The 18,817-nt window shown below is 32.4% G+C and overlaps 4 protein-coding genes across 5 annotated transcripts; 3 read left to right on the forward strand and 1 right to left on the reverse strand.

Moving 5' to 3' along the window:
• The first annotated feature begins 2,037 nt into the window (after positions 1–2,037).
• Positions 2,038–4,912, forward strand: LOC108570492 (heat shock protein 83-like). Its single transcript, XM_017932357.1, has 3 exons — positions 2,038–2,365; positions 2,483–2,601; positions 2,715–4,912. The coding sequence occupies exons 1-3, from the start codon at positions 2,216–2,218 to the stop codon at positions 4,609–4,611; spliced, it is 2,166 nt and encodes a 721-aa protein (XP_017787846.1). The 5' UTR covers positions 2,038–2,215; the 3' UTR covers positions 4,612–4,912.
• An 819-nt stretch (positions 4,913–5,731) lies between these two features.
• LOC108570446 (staphylococcal nuclease domain-containing protein 1) lies at positions 5,732–10,008 on the forward strand. The gene is made up of 9 exons (XM_017932309.1): positions 5,732–6,014; positions 6,490–6,611; positions 6,688–6,827; positions 7,138–7,632; positions 7,717–8,194; positions 8,265–8,895; positions 8,973–9,422; positions 9,520–9,726; positions 9,819–10,008. The coding sequence occupies exons 1-9, from the start codon at positions 5,964–5,966 to the stop codon at positions 9,921–9,923; spliced, it is 2,679 nt and encodes an 892-aa protein (XP_017787798.1). The 5' UTR covers positions 5,732–5,963; the 3' UTR covers positions 9,924–10,008.
• Positions 10,009–11,836: 1,828 nt separating this feature from the next.
• LOC108570479 (methylosome protein 50-like) lies at positions 11,837–13,216 on the reverse strand. Its single transcript, XM_017932345.1, has 5 exons — positions 13,105–13,216; positions 12,638–12,971; positions 12,393–12,565; positions 12,119–12,311; positions 11,837–12,040 (listed from the first exon to the last, which is right to left on the reverse strand). The coding sequence occupies exons 1-5, from the start codon at positions 13,214–13,216 to the stop codon at positions 11,845–11,847; spliced, it is 1,008 nt and encodes a 335-aa protein (XP_017787834.1). The 3' UTR covers positions 11,837–11,844.
• Positions 13,217–13,917: 701 nt separating this feature from the next.
• Positions 13,918–17,099, forward strand: LOC108570489 (vesicle-associated membrane protein-associated protein B). Of its 2 annotated transcripts, none has more exons than XM_017932355.1 (6): positions 13,918–14,160; positions 15,179–15,334; positions 15,475–15,581; positions 15,711–15,896; positions 16,383–16,484; positions 16,601–17,099. In XM_017932355.1, exons 1-6 carry the CDS (start codon positions 14,103–14,105, stop codon positions 16,772–16,774), a joined length of 783 nt encoding a protein of 260 aa, XP_017787844.1. In that variant the 5' UTR covers positions 13,918–14,102; the 3' UTR covers positions 16,775–17,099. The 2 variants fall into 2 exon arrangements, with proteins under 2 accessions (XP_017787844.1, XP_017787845.1); XM_017932356.1 differs by having other exon boundaries at positions 15,711–15,893.
• The last annotated feature ends 1,718 nt before the right edge of the window (positions 17,100–18,817 follow it).

Raw genomic sequence — 18,817 nt, forward strand, 5'->3', positions numbered from 1 at the left:
CAATGTTTAACGTTTTAATATTTCTGACTTTACCAGGAGACGTTTCTCTTGCAATCAATACCTCCATGAAATGTGTTTAAAGAGTATGCTCGTATAAAATTTTAATTATCGAAACAAGTTAACTTGCATTGTATACAAAATAAAATGTATCTATGACGTAAAAACAACCATGCGCAAACTAAACAAATTTATACACCTACTACACATCTATGCATCTTGCTTAAACCAGAAAGAAATTGTACCGAATATAGGTTTAAAAATGATTGAAAACGAGTCAATTCTCGAATGTTTGAACAACATTTTTCGTTGAAGCGCGTTTTTCAGTGCTAAAATTTTCAGTGCTATAATAGACAATACCGTTTTAAGTCAGAAAATAAAGTGTTAAAGCCCACCTAACCTTCTTTTGCTCCTTATTTTCTACACCCTTCGCTATGCAAAAAAAAAAAAAAAGCAGTGCACTGTAATTACATTAATAGATTCACCTATTTATTTGCTAATACTTGTACAGAGGTAAAAACATGCTAGATTCTCACTTCCATTTTTCTTATTTTACTTTTGCAAAGTAAGACCAAGGTTAAGGACATTCCCTCGAACATTCTCGTATTTTATATTCGTCTATGTACAATTATTTATTAACGATATCGATCATGTAGGTATAATATTTAACAGGATAACACATTATGTCATTTTACTATAGTTTAATATTTCTCGTTGTATTTATCATTTCCCGCCTAATCTCGCTCACCTAAGAATTTTCTAGTATTCCTATATTTACCTCTCGTTATATCTAACGTGACACAATCTTTACTCTGCACATTTTTTGAAAGTATGAAACTTTACTAATTACAGGAGATAAGTTCTGTCCGAGTTATTCTTACAAAGCTAGTGTAGAAATAAGAGTCGAGAATAAGGTTACACGACGTACCATTTCCAATACGGCTGTGCGAGCACAGTATCATTGATCGTACCTGACCGCCCCATACATATTTTCTTGTATTATATAAAAACAAATAATTATTTTAAGAAAATATGTTAAGAAATCGTGTACAGTGGTCTGAATATTCATTTGCAGTCGTTTTAAAGGATGCAATAGTATCGTCACCTTTGTTCTCGAACAAAGTGACTGACGAACAGTTTCGAAAGTTCTAGAATCAATCTTACTTGAGAAACATCGTAAAATTTAAAAATATTAATAATTGACTTTTCTAAAAACGACGAATATCAACTTACTTTTCCATTCTCGTTGTATAAAGTAATTGCGAATAGAATGTAGACTGTAATATTCTGAATTAAAAATTTGCAGACGTGTTATTTAGAACAAAAACATGAAATAACCACTGTTTCTTTTTTTTTAAACAAAGAACGTAATATTCAACAAAAATATAAAAGCATGACACATAAAACATAATAAATATATTTTTATGACACAGGTGTAGAAAGAGCAACGCTGAATTTCAATGTCGTGGGGTATCTTTTTATATTAAGAAATCGAGAATATTTCTATAAATGACAAAGCGGCATTTTAGCATGTGTTTAATGCAAAAGTGCAATTTAGAATTGCAAAGGGTATCCTATAAAATTTGATTAAAAAATGACTCGAAATGCGTAAAAAATGATACACACGCAGCATCCAACAGTATTACATACTCGTGTAATGTGTGTACATATATCGCGTCATTGTCCAGTTTTTAGTATTTGCCGCATAAGCTTCTCTCCATTCTCAGCTCCGAGGTACATATCGTGATGTTTCTAGACATGTATATACAGCCATATCGTCGTTTCCTGTTACTACGTAAATCCATTTCTGCAACTGCAACCTTTACTATATTTTTTTACGTCTTATTGTTAATTTCACGTAATACATATTTCTTAAATTCGTTTTATAAATTTTCAAGGCTTTTTCTTTGAAATACTATGCTAAGAAGTGTCAATAAATATTGATTATAACACTATACTTGATAGAATGTTCTAGAAATCGGGCGGGCTTCCGGCAAGCACCTTCTAGAATTTTCAAAGCTCGATAAAAGCGGCCGCTGCACGCCAGTATTGAATACTCTGAAAAGTGACGGCGGGAGAGACTGATCGCTGAGAGCGAACGCGAAGCTACATTTCCTCTACGAATATACGCGCGACATATTCTCTACGTTAGTGCAAAGGAAGTTATTTCGTTGGACTTTTGTGCAAAAGAATTTAATTCTGATTTGATTGCAACGAGATGCCGGAGGACGTCACCATGGTGCAAACTGACGAGGTTGAAACCTTCGCCTTCCAGGCAGAAATTGCTCAATTGATGAGCTTGATCATCAATACCTTTTATTCTAACAAAGAAATCTTCATCCGAGAATTAGTTTCAAACTCATCTGATGTAAGTAATTTTTACTTTTCTATTTAGTTACATCATTGAAATTCATTGAAAGTGTTAAATAATTTTGCGGCATTTTGTAGAAAAAATTCAAGTGACGTTTTATTGCGTCTGTTATAGGCATTGGACAAAATCCGCTATGAATCTCTCACAGAGCCATCCAAGTTGGATTCATGCAAGGAGCTGTTCATTAAAATCATTCCCAATAAAAATGACCGTACCTTGACTATCCTCGATTCGTAAGAAAATCAGTCATTGAGTTTTAAAATCAGGGTTTTATCTTAATCAGTTATTTTATGTAAGTGCTATAAGTTAAAAATAGAGATGAATAACTAACTTTTCTTCATTACAGTGGTATTGGTATGACCAAGGCTGATCTTGTGAACAATTTGGGTACCATTGCCAAGTCTGGCACAAAAGCATTCATGGAAGCTCTTCAGGCTGGTGCAGACATTTCCATGATCGGTCAATTTGGTGTGGGTTTCTACTCTGCCTACCTGGTTGCAGATAAGGTCACTGTTGTCTCTAAGCACAATGATGATGAACAATATCTGTGGGAGTCTTCTGCTGGTGGTTCCTTCACAGTTCGTCCTGACCATGGAGAACCAATTGGAAGAGGAACAAAGATTGTCTTGTACATCAAGGATGATCAAACTGAATACTTGCAAGAGTCTAAGATCAAGGAGATTGTCAAGAAACACTCTCAATTCATTGGCTACCCAATTAAACTCATTGTTGAAAAGGAAAGGGACAAAGAATTGAGTGAAGATGAAGAGGAAGAACCATCAAAGGAAGAAGAAGCAGAAGATAAACCCAAGATTGAAGATGTTGGAGAAGAAGATGAAGATAAACCAAAAGATGAAAAGAAGAAAAAGAAGAAGACTATTAAGGAAAAGTACTCTGAAGAAGAAGAGTTAAACAAAACAAAACCAATTTGGACAAGAAATCCAAATGACATTACTCAAGAAGAGTATGGTGAATTTTACAAAAGCTTAACCAATGATTGGGAAGATCATTTGGCTGTCAAACACTTCTCAGTGGAAGGTCAACTGGAATTCCGTGCGTTACTTTTCATTCCTCGACGTGCACCTTTCGATCTCTTTGAAAATAAGAAGAAGAAGAATAATATCAAATTGTATGTACGTAGGGTCTTCATTATGGATAACTGTGAAGAGCTTATCCCAGACTACCTTAACTTCATCAAGGGTGTTGTAGATAGTGAAGATCTTCCATTGAACATTTCCCGTGAAATGTTACAACAGAATAAGATCCTTAAAGTCATCAGGAAGAACCTTGTCAAGAAATGTCTGGAACTCTTTGAAGAGTTGGCAGAAGATAAAGAAAATTATAAGAAATGCTATGAACAATTTAGTAAGAACATTAAATTGGGTATCCATGAAGACAGTCAAAATAGAAAGAAACTCTCAGATTTACTTAGGTACTACACATCTGTATCTGGAGATGAAGTGTGTTCATTGAAGGATTATGTTGGAAGAATGAAGGAAAATCAGAAACACATCTACTACATCACTGGTGAAAGCAGAGAGCAAGTAGCCAATAGTTCGTTCGTAGAAAGGGTTAAGAAGCGTGGTTTCGAAGTAGTATACATGACAGAACCTATTGATGAATATGTTGTACAACAACTGAAAGAACATGATGGCAAACAGTTGGTATCTGTAACAAAGGAAGGTTTGGAACTCCCTGAAGATGAGGAAGAAAAGAAGAAGCGCGAAGAGGACAAAGCCAAATTCGAGAATCTCTGCAAAGTCATGAAAGACATTTTGGACAAGAAAGTAGAAAAGGTTGTAGTATCCAACAGGTTAGTCAACTCTCCTTGCTGTATTGTCACATCACAATATGGATGGACCGCAAACATGGAGAGGATCATGAAAGCGCAAGCCCTCCGAGACTCGTCTACTGTGGGATACATGGCTGCCAAGAAACATTTAGAAATCAACCCAGATCATCCAATTATGGAGAATTTGAGGCAAAAGGTGGAAGCAGATAAACATGATAAGTCTGTGAAAGATTTGGTCATGCTTCTCTTTGAAACAGCATTGTTATCTTCCGGTTTTGCTCTTGAAGACCCGCAAGTACATGCATCTAGAATATACAGAATGATCAAGCTTGGTCTTGGTTTTGATGATGATGAGACGCCAAATGTAGAAGATGAAAAGATGGACACAGAAGTTCCTACACTAGAAGAAGTTGACTCGGAAGTAGCATCCAGGATGGAGGAAGTAGATTAAGGCTTCTATCGTTTAAAACTATTTAACTAAATCCAAAGACTTTTAGAATGTAGAAAGACTGTTACAGATTACTTCTACTTAAGTATTGAACTTCTTTTTCGTTTTGTCTTTCTATGTGACAGAGTGGAGTGTCATGCTTACTTTAGTTCTGCGTAGTATTAGCTAATATCGCCGTATTTATTTGATAAATATGAGACAATGCATAAAAATTGTTCCGTGTATTTCACGAATATTGCTCTTTAAATTGAGCCTGCCACTTGATTCTGTCTCTAAATTTTTTTTTATAATGTCATTTTCATGCGACTGCATTATCATTTAAATTTTTTTGTACTCTTTCATCAGTTCGATTTCATTTTGCACTTTCACCATTCCATTTTGAAATCGTCATGTAGTCGGAGTATATTGAAAACGTTGTAAACAGTTTTGTGCGTAATAAAACAACCTTACATATTTAAATAACAAGTATATTCCCTTAATCCCTCTTTATTTTATTGTAATTATTAGGAGTTTTTATATAATAAAATGTGAAATTTGTTAGGTAATCTTATCAAAATGAAGAAGTTTATTGATTTATTAAATTCACCTAGCTTCATAAATGTTGTACTTATTGCAATATTTGTTTTTAATAGAACTAAAATTACAATCATTACTATTGAAAATTTTAATTTTATTCGTCCTTAGAAGATGAATACATACATATATTTTGAAATATAGACGTCATGACACGTCGGCGATAGTTATCGATCATGTAAGTACATTCATCGCATATAGTGAGTGGATTCATGGGCCATTTATAAGTACGCAGGACAATTTTTTTAATGAAGTAAATTTGCATTCAATACGAAAGATTAATTCAAACATTGCTAAATAAAAAAAATGTCATTTAAACGTGAATCAAATAGTGGAAGAATCTTAGTGGTAGGTATCGCAATTGTTTCTACAAATAAGGGTAATTGAATATATTTTCTAATTATAAATTTTATGAAACTTTTTAATGTTGATACTTTTTTCTACCGATCGAACTATCGGTGCAAGTTGACCGATAGAGCGCGACACTGCAGATTGTTGAAGTGTTGCGTGTTGCCACATCACCACCAAATCAAACGTACTTGGACGATGTTTCTGTGTAGATTGCGCTCGTGCCGACTCTTCCACAATACGTGGAAAGCGTGAGTTTCTCTATTCCGATTCAACATGTCAAATTTTTCTTGAATTTCTGACGAATATTCACGAGAAAAGCAAGAACCAGCGCGTAGATAATCTTCCATTCATCGAAGAGCTTTCTCGGCACAGTACAGACTGAGAAATTATAGATTTTTTCTTGGTGCTTAACGTGGTAAACGAACGACACGATGAGCGCACCCCAGGGGCAAGGGAAACAACGACACGGTGTAGTAAAACAGGTAAGATAATGAAATTTTACGGAAATTTGTTTCTTAAGGAATTTCTTTAGTAGAAAATAACTACTATTTATGTGATTACTGTCATATATAACCTTATATTTTGACATGTGCAGTCGCGTTCGACACAGTTGGAAAGAATAATCAGTACCGAAAACATATGGTCCTTGCATTGAATTAATTCCGTTTTGTACCCTATTTCTTTTAATAACAAGGTATTGGTTGCCATTTTGATGACACGAATGTTATTGAAATATTACAATTAATAAACCAATAACTTTTACTCATTTAGCATGCTCTTTGTTTTATATCATTGTACTCTTCAAGGTCTTAAGCAAAGTTTAATTTTATCCATCTAGTCTTCTATGAAAAATATAATATTATATTATGGTATGCTGTAATTGTACAGAGTATTACATTGATAATTAAGAATAGGTTTGTCTACATATTTTCTTAACGTAGACTTTTATATTTTAAGGTTACTTCAGGAGATACCATTATTATTCGTGGCCAACCTATGGGTGGCCCTCCTCCAGAAGTTACCATTATTCTTTGTAACATCACTGCTCCAAAATTAGAAAGATGGAAAGGAAATGATAGGTACATATAATTGTTTATTATTTTTCTTGACATTAATTCATTACTTCATTGTAAACATACTATACATTTTTTTCAGTATGGATGAAAGTAAAGATGAACCATATGCTTGGGAAGCTAGAGAATTTTTACGTAAAAAACTTATTGGTCAAGATGTAACTTTTGTTACAGAAAAATCAATGACAACCAGAACTTATGGTACTGTGTGGCTAGGAACAGGTACATATTTTTATTTAAATTTGCTTATGCATCATATTTTATGTAAAATTTATTTATTTATTTTACTTATTGACCGCCGCATTTCATGGTATCACCGTATAGTTTACTTCATTCTTTTGTGTATTACATATATACATTATTTAAATACTTCATTTCTAATGATGTATAAAATAAAATTTTTGGTTACTATCATTAAATGTCTCAATAATTGACACGCGATTGCATGTGAAAACTATGCGCCGGTCCGCGTTGGCCGTCGCAACGGTCAAGGCGTTAAGAACTGGTTTATAAAACTTTTTCGTTATTATAGATAGAAATGGAGAAAATGTAATTGAAACATTGGTGTCTGAGGGTTTGGTAACTGTAAAAAAAGACACTAGAAATCCAAGTTCTGAACAAAATCGATTAATTGAACTAGAAAATGCAGCTAAGAACGCTAAGAAAGGAAAATGGTCAGAATCACCAAGTTCTGAACACATACGTGATGTAAAAGGAACTGTGGATGATCCTCGTAAATTGGTTGAAAAATTCGGAAAGAAGCCAATAAAAGCTATCATTGAATACGTGTTTGATGGATCTACAGTGAAAGCACTTTTATTACCTGATTTTTATAATATAGTATTAATGATATCGGGTGTTCGATGCCCTGGATGGCCAAATGGACGGCGTGAGAATCCAGTAGGCGATCCTTATGCAGATGAAGCAAGATATTTTGTAGAATCCCGCCTTTTACATAGAGATGTTGAAGTAGTACTTGAATCTGTTAATAATAATAATTTTATTGGCAGCATTCTTCATCCAAGGGGTTAGTAGTTTTGAAGAAATTAACGGAGTTAAATCTTTTACAAATAATTAAATAAGTAACTAAACATTTTGTTCTGTTTAATAGGAAATATTGCAGAAATTTTGTTGAGTGAAGGTTTTGCTAAATGCCAAGATTGGTCAATTAATAATAGCAGGGCTGGTGCAGAGAAACTTTATCTTGCAGAGAAAGCTGCAAAAGAGGCACGTTTACGTTTATGGAAAGATTACAAACCATCAGGTCCACAAATAGAATTTACTGGTACTGTTGTTGAGATTGTCAATGCAGATGCACTTATCATTAGGACACAAAATGGAGAGAACAAGAAAGTCTTTTTGAGTAGTATTCGACCACCGTCCAGAGAAAAGAAACTTAACGACGAACCTAATAATGCAAGCAGAAAAGATTTTAAACCTCTTTATGATATTCCATGGATGTTAGAAGCCCGTGAATTCTTGCGCGAAAAATTCATTAGGAAGAATGTCAAAGTTGTAGTTGACTACACTCAACCCGCAAGAGACAATTTTCAAGAAAAATTATGCTGCACTGTTACTTGCGGTAAAACGTACGTTATGTTTTAAAAAATTTCAAATTATTTTCATTAATAGTTCTATATATCATTAATATTTGTTTAGGAACATTGCGGAAGCTTTGGTTGCACGAGGTTTAGCAAGAGTAATCAAATATAGGCAAAATGACGATCAACGTTCAGCTCATTACAACTTGTTACAAGTTGCAGAAAGTAAAGCAGAAAAATCTCAACACGGTTTGCATTCAAAGAAAGACATCCCTGTACACAGATTAGTAGATCTTTCTAATGATCCTTCAAAGGTAAAGGCATTTTTAACGTCCCTTAAACGAGCACAGGGCATTAAAGCTGTAGTTGAATTCGTTACTAGTGGTTCGCGTCTAAAATTGTTTTTGCCAAAAGAGGACCAAGTTATTACATTTGTATTGGCTGGTATAAGAACTCCGCGATGTCAAAGATCATTGCCAGGTGGTGGTATCGTTAAAGCAGATGAATATGGTGAAAAAGCGTTAGCCTTTACTAGGGAGCATTGCTTCCAAAGGGATGTGGAAATAAAAATTGAAAGTACAGAGACGAAAGGTAGTGGATTTATTGGATGGTTAATAGTAAATGACATTAACATGTCTGTTAGTCTTGTGGAAGAGGGACTTGCTGAAGTAGTTACTTTCCCTGATTTTGGAGAACTAACAAGAACGCTTAAAGCAGCAGAAGAACGTGCCAAAACAAAGAAACTTAACGTAAGTAATCTCGTGGAGGTGTATTTAAAGGTGAAACCATAATTTGTAGATGATAATTATTGTTTTATATATTACAGATGTGGAAGAATTTTGTAGAAGTACAAGTTGAAAATGAGAAAAACGAAAACGAAAAAGAAGTCGTAGAAAGAAAAATTGATTACCAACAGGTAGTACTTTCTGAAGTTACTGAAGATCTTCATTTTTATGCACAAAGCTCTGATCAGCGTAGCAGATTGGAAACTTTACTTTTGCAATTGCGTCAAGAATTAGCATCTAATCCTCCTCTTCCGGGTGCATACAAGCCAACTAGAGGTGAATTAGCAGTGGCCAAATTTACTGGTGATGACCTGTGGTATCGCGTCAAAATAGAAAAAGTTTCTGGTCCAAATGTCAATGTATTTTATATTGATTATGGCAACAGAGAAACGATTAATGTTACAAGAGTTGCCGATTTACCATCAAGATTTGCTACTGATAAACCTTATGCTCACGAGCATACTCTCGCTTGCGTTGCAGCTCCAAATGATGTAAGTATTTCTATAAAAATTGTTAAATATCAACTGCTTTATCTTTTAAAAATCATAAACTTATATGCTGTGATTTTTTATTTATAAATATTTATAGAATGAAGACAAGAGGGTGGCAGTTGAAGCCTTTAAGGAAGACGCAATGGAAAAAGTTTTATTGATGAATACGGAATATAAATTAAACAACAATGTTACTGCTGTAACTTTGGTTGATACTTCTACTAATGAAGATATCGGGAAGGGTCTCATTTCTGATGGATTATTGCTTGTTCAGAACCAACGAGATAGGAGACTTACTAAATTGGTAAATTGATTTTTTTGTATTATACATTTACATACGCACATCAGTATTTTGATACACACGTAAAATAATTTTTCTGTATTAATTTATTATAGATCGAAGAATACAAGAAATCAGAAGAAGATGCAAAGCATAATCGACGTAATATTTGGAGATATGGTGACATACGCGCAGATGATGAAAAAGAATTTGGATTGTAAAGAAGTAAATGCTCAAGGACTGGTTAAAAAGTGATTAATACAGGGAAAAAGACATCATGTTATGAACTGCATAATAATTATGTAAGAACCCATCACATAGATTAACGAAAAATAATAAATGTCCATATGAGAGTTATATATTGCATTGATCGTAATGCAGTCATATTTCATCACATAAAAATATGAATTGTACATAACAATTTCATTAATTCTTGTAATTTTTGAATGGAGCAGTGGCATAATATATTGCATAATATATTGTCATCATTCATTATTTGTATCACAATGTAAAGTTTTGTTATCAATGAACTTTAAGAATACTATGTACTACTACTTTAAACTTCTCATGATCTATATGCAATTTATTTTTAATTATTTGTATTATGATTGAGAAAAATCATTTTTTACAAATTTATATTGCATTTAAGGTCATAATAAGAATTACATGAATGAATACCTATAATTGTACATTTTGTCAGACATACTCATTTAAGTATGTAAGAATCTATATCAAGAAAGTATACTATATTTTGATTAAAAATAGCATCAGTAGATCATTGTTCAAGTAGTTTGAATGTTAAACGTAATATACTCCGTGTACATACAAAAACCTTCGTCTGATGTTATCAAAAATTTTCTTTAACATTTCATTTACATCCATTTTATTTTTTACTTCTACCGCTTTATTTGTGAAATATTTTTATTTCTCTCAAATACAAATGCCTCATCAGATAAATATAATTTCATGTAAGATGCTATAACGGGAAACAAAAGAAAGATTGACATTCTTAGAAATAATTAATGCTGAAAAGAATAATTCCACCTAAAAAGAGTGATATAATTTACAGGAAATATATGTTGCTTGAAATATTTGTTCTTTTTTAGATATAAATTTATTAAGAATGAAAGGAACAGTGCAAGTTTATAATTAAAGTAAAAAGTTTCTAATGAATTTTGTATGAATATTTAATTTACATGATCATTCATTGTATAATGTAGAAACTACACATCCTACAATCAGAAATTTATGGATTTACTGGTGCAAATGAATTGGACTTATTGCTTGATCATTTCAGAAAGTAAGGTGAAGATATTATTGAAATGTATAATCAAGTAAAGGAAAAGTAGTTCTAAATTACTTATTGCCATCGTTTTACAACTTGTAAGGTCTATAGAAGTTTGTTCTTATACATATATTGGTAGTGTTATGTAATTTTCAGATTATGCTATATATTTCTGCTTTATGATATCAATGATGAAAAATGTGTTAAATATTTTTGAAAACATATTCATATACACTTACATAAAAAGCAAGTGAACAAAATTCATTTATGAGAAGTTAGATACATTTAATTTTCAAATAACTATATAGAATCATAATATTTTTAAAAACAGAGTTAAAAATGTTCAAAATATAAATGTAATATCACTTATATAATTTAGAGATTTGACTGATTTGTAATTACCTTATGGCAACACGTTATATGATGTGTAACTGCAAATAAACTGAAAATTTTTTATTTACATCACTATTTTTTTCTTTTCGAAAATATTTTTTGTACAGACAGGTTTTTGGTTGTAGTATTTCTGTTCTTCAAATATATTTGTTGTTTTAATTTAATGGTGAAATTACATAAACAGTTCTTATACTTAAATAACATTCTGTGATTAATATTTCACACAAAATGTAATATATTTGCATATTCTTCTGCTGTCTTATTTCAAAGAAATATAGGATGTAATTATATAACTACAAATGATTTGTAGAAATATAAATATGAACAATATAGAGAAACTAATTATATAGAATGGGAATGAAATAAAATAATCAATATATAAAATCCTATTTTTATGTATAAGCACACAAAGTTTAATATCAGCTAATAAATGAAACAATTTAAAGCATAGGGGTATTCATAAGTTAAATATCTTCAAAATCCATTGTATGTTTTAACGCTGTATTATCCCAAGAACAAGAATATAAATAATTATTAAACCATGTAAGGCCACGTACAAAGTCCGTATGGCGGTTATCTTTGTATATTGGTGAAAATTGACTGTTTATATCAAGAACTTCCACAGAAGTATTATCACAACAAACAGCTAATTCTTCCAACCTGTAATGTAACAATATTATGTAGACTTCTTATATTGAAAAGATTAATTTATATTTTTTATTTATCAGCTTATATTACTTTTCTGCATTTGGATTGAATAAGAGTTTGTGTACTGGTCTAGTAAATGCAGATAATTCCCGTAATACTTCTATATCTGACCTTCTAGCATCAACTATTACAACTTCCCCGTTATCTGTACCTATTGCTAAAAAATTTTCTATGTTGGGATTCCAACTTACTGCTGTTAAACCAACATCTCTCTTTAAAATACCTTAAAACAAAAATATAGGTTTAAGTTATATTAATAGCATTAATTGTATTTAAATGTTTATGTTACTGCTTCAATATATACTTTGGGCTGGCTTTATTTGTCTTATATCCCATAATAATGCTTCACAATCTGATGATGTTGATGCAAATTCTGTATTACTTTTAGGTTTAACATCAACACAAGTGACTGTATCAATATGAGCATAGTCAAATGACTGTGTTACCATTAACTCTGTTACATCCCATACTTTTATACTACAATGTAATTATAATTTTTTACTAAATGTTTTAAATGTCTTTCAATATGAAATATTTCCAGGGGCTTACCAACAATCCATTCCTCCTGAAACTACTTTTTTCTTATCAGCAAATGCAGAAAGAGTTAAAAGACTACTATCATGTAAACAGGCATATGCTGCACATTGTAATTCTTTTACTCCATCAGGTTCTGTAGATATATCAAAAATAGTCAAAGCTCCAGTATCTTCTCCAATTATAAATTTATCACTTTCCAAGTAAACAGCAGCACAAACACCACTTTCTGTTTTTTTAGCAACAAAAGCCTTTTCTCTATCAAAATCTGAAATATCATTATAATACCAAATAGTACCACTCCAATAACGATCTGTCATGTTACTACCTCCGAGAATAGCACTTTTTTCTGCAAATAAACAAATACGCAAATATTTATGTAATAAGAAACGCATATATGAAAAATATAAATTTGTTTACTCAAAATTAAAACGTTTAGAAATATATTTCAAAAATGATATAAAAAATTTAACGTATATTACCATCATAAATTAAAATAAACTGCAAATGTTTGTCAGGAACAAGCGGTCTATCTGCTGCTGTCATATTTCTATAAACATCTGCATTTAAATTCGGTTCTATCAGGGGTTCCATGATATATTAATACTCTAAAACTCAGACTTAGTTCAAATATGTTGCCGTAGTACAAGTTCAAAACGGACCATGTGCTCAACTGAAACAGGTATATAGGATACACTCCAGCAAACAAATAAACAAATTATCTGCATAGACAAGGCAATAAATAGATTCATCACTCTATGTACTTTTATGTCACATGGTTTTCGAAATGGTCAAGTCCATTACCATTTTTGTGTCATTTCCAACGTTATCGATTCAGTATGAAATAAGATTGCAACGTTACTAGTGGTAAGAATTAGAACTAAATATGCTAAGAGTTATTTGTTTCGAAAATGAAGTCTAAAAGGATACGAATCTTATTTTCATTTCTTAAATCTTATCACAAACGGAGTTTTGTACACCCTTCATGTTTAATTATTTCAAAATACTACTATTTGAGAAAAAAATAAAATAACGATTAATTCTTGGCGAACGTTACGATACAAAACAATTTTCGATTAATAGTGATTGGCATTAATTAAACAGAACTGGTTGTGTTTCGGTAATTAGGAAATACTTTCTACCGACAACTTCTTGAGACCCCTGTTCATATCGCGCGTCTTTTACCGGCATTTCAAATTTCCGGATATGCAGAAGTAGCGAATATGATTACCGCGGTAACGTCTGTCCGTGACGTAACGGCTGTACTCCTGATAATTTCCGTCGTGACGCATGCGTATTCGATTCGGAGCAAAAATCAGAATTAGTCCAACGGAATCCCGGAAAGTAGCGAGTGCGAGACACGGGCGGTGTCGCTGTGTAAAATCATAAGCAGCGCTGATTAACCTGTCAAGACGTGGTCTCGTATCGTTATTAACGCACTCAAAGGTGTTGCGGCGAACGTTTCGCGGCGGAAGGCAGAATGGTGAAGCCAGAACAAATTTTAATTATCGAACCGCGGGGTGAACTGCGATTCAGGGGTACGCTTAAACGACGAATCATTCTTTCATGCGCATTTTCCTTGCACGTTTTACCTATCTTCATTTCCCTTTGAATTTTTCTCGATCAGTGACTGGCAGCCGCTTTGTTGGTTAGTTATCACGAGCTGCACACGGTGCGCTACGTTGTCAAGATGACGTAAGGTTGATTCTTCTAGCCAATTTTATTGCATTTCGATCTGTCGCTAAATGTGATTACGTACGACGACTCAGTAGAAATCATCGGCCCTTTCGGTCGTACCTAATCTCATTCGCCGTACGTCATTCGCTGTCAAAACTAAGTACAGTCACGATTCAATTCTTGGCCTCCCTCCTCATCTCCCGTTTCCATTAGCTGATATACAGTCAGCATATTCGTCCACTAGTGTCGTATGCCTTTATTTTTCGTATACATGTCTAATTTATTTATTTGCTAATTTCCATGTCCTTTTAGCAAATAATATACCTTTCTTCTAAGCATCACATTTTAGTTGTAATTTAATGCGCAACGCTTGTTTGCATTTATCACGAATTTAATAATGTATAAATGTTTAAAAAAACATCGAGAAAAGAGTGCTTAGAGTGTAATCAATGTTTTTTGTTGAATGACATATCAAGAAATGTTACATTTTGACATTTATATGATGAGAATCTTGTAAATGAAATGTAGAAGTATAAACAAAGTATTGCAACTGTTACTTGTATAAACTTCTTATTTATATTAAATGATATTTAGAAACAGTAACTAATAGTATTTCAATATTTTAAACATGGTATTGTGAAGTAGAAAGTACTTCACATTGTTCATAATTATAACATTAATACTTGTACATACTTATTATTCATTATTCCTTCTATTTTATTTTGTTTGTTTTCAAAAGTATAAAGAAACTGTAAGATGGATATTGATTTGTACATATATTTTATGTCATACTTGCTTTTTATTTGAGATTTTATAAAGATGTAATAAAATTAACCATGTTTGAACATCTTTAAACATGATTTTCCTATTATTTTACAGGCCCATTCACAGAAATAGCAACCACATCACATATAAAATTAACTAATCCAACAAATCACTATATTTATTTCAAAGTAAAGACAACTGCTCCAAGGAGGTATTGTGTACGTCCTAATGCAGGATGTGTTCGACCAGGAACATCCATTCAAATAAGTGGTTAGTTTGAAATAATGACTCAAATGTACAATCTATGATTAATTTCTATAAGCTGTTAGTATGAATTTTTTAGGAAGTTCAAGTTGTTGCCATTTATAAACAAGAAAATTGAATTCACTAGTTATCATTGTGTTTTTCAGTGACTCTTCAACCAACTGATTATGATCCAGCAGAGAAAAATAAACATAAATTTATGGTTCAAGCTATAGTAAATGATAAAGCATGGGATAGTCTTCCTTTTGATGTGGTATGTAAGATTATCAAAATTTATGAACTTATTATTAACTAAAGATGTTTAATCCTACTGTGTTTCATACATGAATTTTTACTTACTATCTATCTTATATTAATCATAACTTTTAATTTTATTTCAAAGTGGGAAGGTACAGATCCAGAAGAGATAATGGAATCTAAATTAAAATGTGTATTTGAAAATCCTGTAACTAAAGCTACAACTGCTGAAACTGCTTTGACTGCAACAACGACTAAATCAGAAGCTAATGCAAGTGATGGCAAAACTAAAGCAATTGGTGATTCTTCAGTTAAGTCATCACCAAAGGTGGTAATTAGCAGCCAGCATTTACTTTTGTTACTTTTAATAATTGCTCATTGTACAGGGTGTTCCTGGTTTTCTTGATAAACTACAGGAACATAATCTATAAATGAAAATAAGAAGAAAATGTTATATGAAGTTTGGCGGTAAACGCTTTTTGCAAAGCTTTTCTACACAATGATTGAATGTCAACTGCTGCAGCTGATACTAACTGTCACTCACGTCGAATCATCTTAAGACACAAAACATCATGTAAATACAAATAAAATAAACACGGTCGATCTTTCATATTCTATAATGCAAAAATCCGATGCTATCTACATGTTATATTTCATACTGCGCTCAATATTTGTTTATAACTTTGTAACTAAGTATTTATAGCCAAACTTCATGTAACACTATCTTCTTATTTTCACTTGCAAATTATGCGCCTGCAGTTTGTCGGGAAGAACCGGAAACACCCTGTATAAGTAAATTATATGTTTATTTTATCAGGTACCTGGAGACACAGAGGACAAATTGATAAAAGCAGCACAAGAAGTTAATCAGCTTAGGGAAGAAGAAAGCGCTCTTAGGCAGGAAAACCTACAATTGAAGGTAAAGAATTGAAAATATTAGAAATTAGTATAATGTAAATAAAACAAAATTACCGATATTAACGGTATGATTTTACATACGAAATAGATAAATAGAGGACTAATTTTTATTTGTAGGAGGATTTGTTGAAATTACGAAATGTCATTATGGTTAACGAGGCCAGCTTAGCTAAAACACCAGCTACGAAACTTGCCTCACACAGCATTAGCGAACAATCAACAAATGTTATCAGCATCCTCGTTGCTGTTGTCATGGTCATACTAGGATTTGTGCTGGGAAAAATGATCTGAGCAACCATTACTATACCGCATAATTTGGCACATCCCCTCTTCCCCTGTGTTTCTTAGCCTGCCCCCCTGCTACCATATACCATGTACTGATCGCCAAAGGTCGAAACCAGTCATCGTATTACACGGTTGTTCATAATAAATACTATAAACATGAACGGGTAGTGGTTTACAATAATAGAGTTATTCGCTGCAGGAGTGTGCTTATATTTTGGTAAAGCGATCGAATTCGAAATCCTTTTTTAAGAAATAAAGTCTATGCTCAAATGGCACTGGAATGGCAGTGGAGTATAGGTGCAGAAAAATCCACGATAAATTTTATTATTGTTATACATCAGGAAGTATGTGTACTATTAGTTATAAATAGCAAATTATAAATAAAAATTAAATACTGTATATTGTCACGTTTGTATATCATTTCTATAGTCACATTTCTTATAAAAGGATTTTCGCTTTACAAATTTGCTTGCGGCTGTGTCTTTGCAACCATGTTGCCACTAACTAAACTATGTATGAAGTACGAAAATTTATGAAATACAATTCTTTTAAGCGAATATATTCGATTAGAGAAAAGGTGAATTCAATTGTTTCAAGAATCACGATGTGTATACATATGTATATACATATATACACAGATATAAAAGAGAAAGCAAGGGATTAAAATTTTTTTTTCTTTTTTTTTTTTTGACACTCTAACAGTATTTAACAATTCCACGATGTAATTTAAGGAGTTAATGCATTAAAATTTTTTGACGCTTCATTGTATTTTTATTTCTTTATGTTTGTCTTACAAAAATTCTAAATAAAGATATCTCGGATGTCATATGACGAAAGTTTTATATTTTGAACCTTTCTGCTGATAATCGAGTTTGAAAAATCTGAAGTGGTGCATGGTATACATGGATATGGTATCGCTAAAATATTTCGCTGCAATGGAGTCATACAAATTTATCTATATATACATATAGACATATACATATATAGCGGCAAACAATTTGTAGACCGTCACCTCACGAATATTATCGAGCACATCGCAGTTATTACGTATACATATACATATACATATATACATTCATTATGTATACATGTATATATATGTATATATGTAGATATATGTATATTATTAATATGAAATTCGTATATCTGTACCCTAGAGATAGAAGCAGCAGTATAACTCATTTGTGCTTCATCAACATTCTATTGCTTTAATATCTCCTCATTCTATATGCCTTTTCTGGGCCTCTTCGATAACAAATATTAGTTCATTAACTGTAGCATACAAGTGTAAACTATTACTGAACTGTCACGTGTAAAGATGTAAACATTTATCGCTTACTCTCATTACGTTGTTTATTATTTCGAACACACACACACATATATATATACACACACACACATATATATACACATATATACATGTATGTACACGTATGGTACATTGTTTTATATCTCTCGTTTAACATATTTCATCATTTTTCGAGTTTCTCATCGAGATGTTTCGAATTCCACGTCGAAGTTTTCTCGATTTCGCAGATATTTCAAATGAATGTTTAATTAGTTATCGGTAAAATGATGATATGCGTACAGTATTGTGCAAGTCAACAGTTGCATAACGCATCACGTGTTTCCCGGTTAAAATAATCGAAGCATTTCATCCTTTTACATATCTCTCTACTGTATCCACGTGTTTGTAAAATAATTAACGAACAATTGTCCAGTGTTGTATGCTTAAGGAGTAGGCATAAGTTGCTTTTCTCGTGTGAAGACACGGGGCACGTAAGAAAATGGTTTGAGAATTCTTCGCTGACCGGATATACTAACTACGTTGTAAACAACTTCCTATGTTCCTGTTGAAAGTTTCTTATTGAAATGATAAATATATATACACACATATGATCGCGCCCACTCATGTACTAGCACAAAATTATTTCGTCCAAGGAAGGTGAAGGAAAACAAGAGAAAAAAGGCTCTGATCAAATTTTTCTGCACACGGTTGCCTGCATTTATCGCTTGAATTCTTGACCCATTGTGGAGTGTCTCGATGTT

This window comes from Habropoda laboriosa, unplaced genomic scaffold, assembly GCF_001263275.1.
Source record: "Habropoda laboriosa isolate 0110345459 unplaced genomic scaffold, ASM126327v1 scaffold84, whole genome shotgun sequence".
Taxonomy (NCBI): Eukaryota; Metazoa; Arthropoda; class Insecta; order Hymenoptera; family Apidae; genus Habropoda; species Habropoda laboriosa.

Excerpts from the sequence above, each read along its gene's own strand:
- LOC108570492 (XM_017932357.1), top strand. The coding sequence starts at position 2,216 with ATGCCGGAGGACGTCACCATGGTGCAAACTGACGAGGTTGAAACCTTC. Across the intron at positions 2,366-2,482 it reads TAGTTTCAAACTCATCTGAT|GCATTGGACAAAATCCGCTA; the intron begins GTAAGTAATTTT and ends CGTCTGTTATAG. Across the intron at positions 2,602-2,714 it reads ACCTTGACTATCCTCGATTC|TGGTATTGGTATGACCAAGG; the intron begins GTAAGAAAATCA and ends TCTTCATTACAG.
- LOC108570446 (XM_017932309.1), top strand. The coding sequence starts at position 5,964 with ATGAGCGCACCCCAGGGGCAAGGGAAACAACGACACGGTGTAGTAAAA. Across the intron at positions 6,828-7,137 it reads TACTGTGTGGCTAGGAACAG|ATAGAAATGGAGAAAATGTA; the intron begins GTACATATTTTT and ends TCGTTATTATAG. Across the intron at positions 7,633-7,716 it reads CAGCATTCTTCATCCAAGGG|GAAATATTGCAGAAATTTTG; the intron begins GTTAGTAGTTTT and ends TCTGTTTAATAG.
- LOC108570479 (XM_017932345.1), bottom strand. The coding sequence starts at position 13,216 with ATGGAACCCCTGATAGAACCGAATTTAAATGCAGATGTTTATAGAAAT. Across the intron at positions 12,972-13,104 it reads GTTTATTTTAATTTATGATG|AAAAAAGTGCTATTCTCGGA; the intron begins GTAATATACGTT and ends GTTTATTTGCAG. Across the intron at positions 12,312-12,392 it reads ACAAATAAAGCCAGCCCAAA|GTATTTTAAAGAGAGATGTT; the intron begins GTATATATTGAA and ends TTTTGTTTTAAG.
- LOC108570489 (XM_017932355.1), top strand. The coding sequence starts at position 14,103 with ATGGTGAAGCCAGAACAAATTTTAATTATCGAACCGCGGGGTGAACTG. Across the intron at positions 15,335-15,474 it reads AACATCCATTCAAATAAGTG|TGACTCTTCAACCAACTGAT; the intron begins GTTAGTTTGAAA and ends TGTGTTTTTCAG. Across the intron at positions 15,897-16,382 it reads TTAAGTCATCACCAAAGGTG|GTACCTGGAGACACAGAGGA; the intron begins GTAATTAGCAGC and ends TTATTTTATCAG.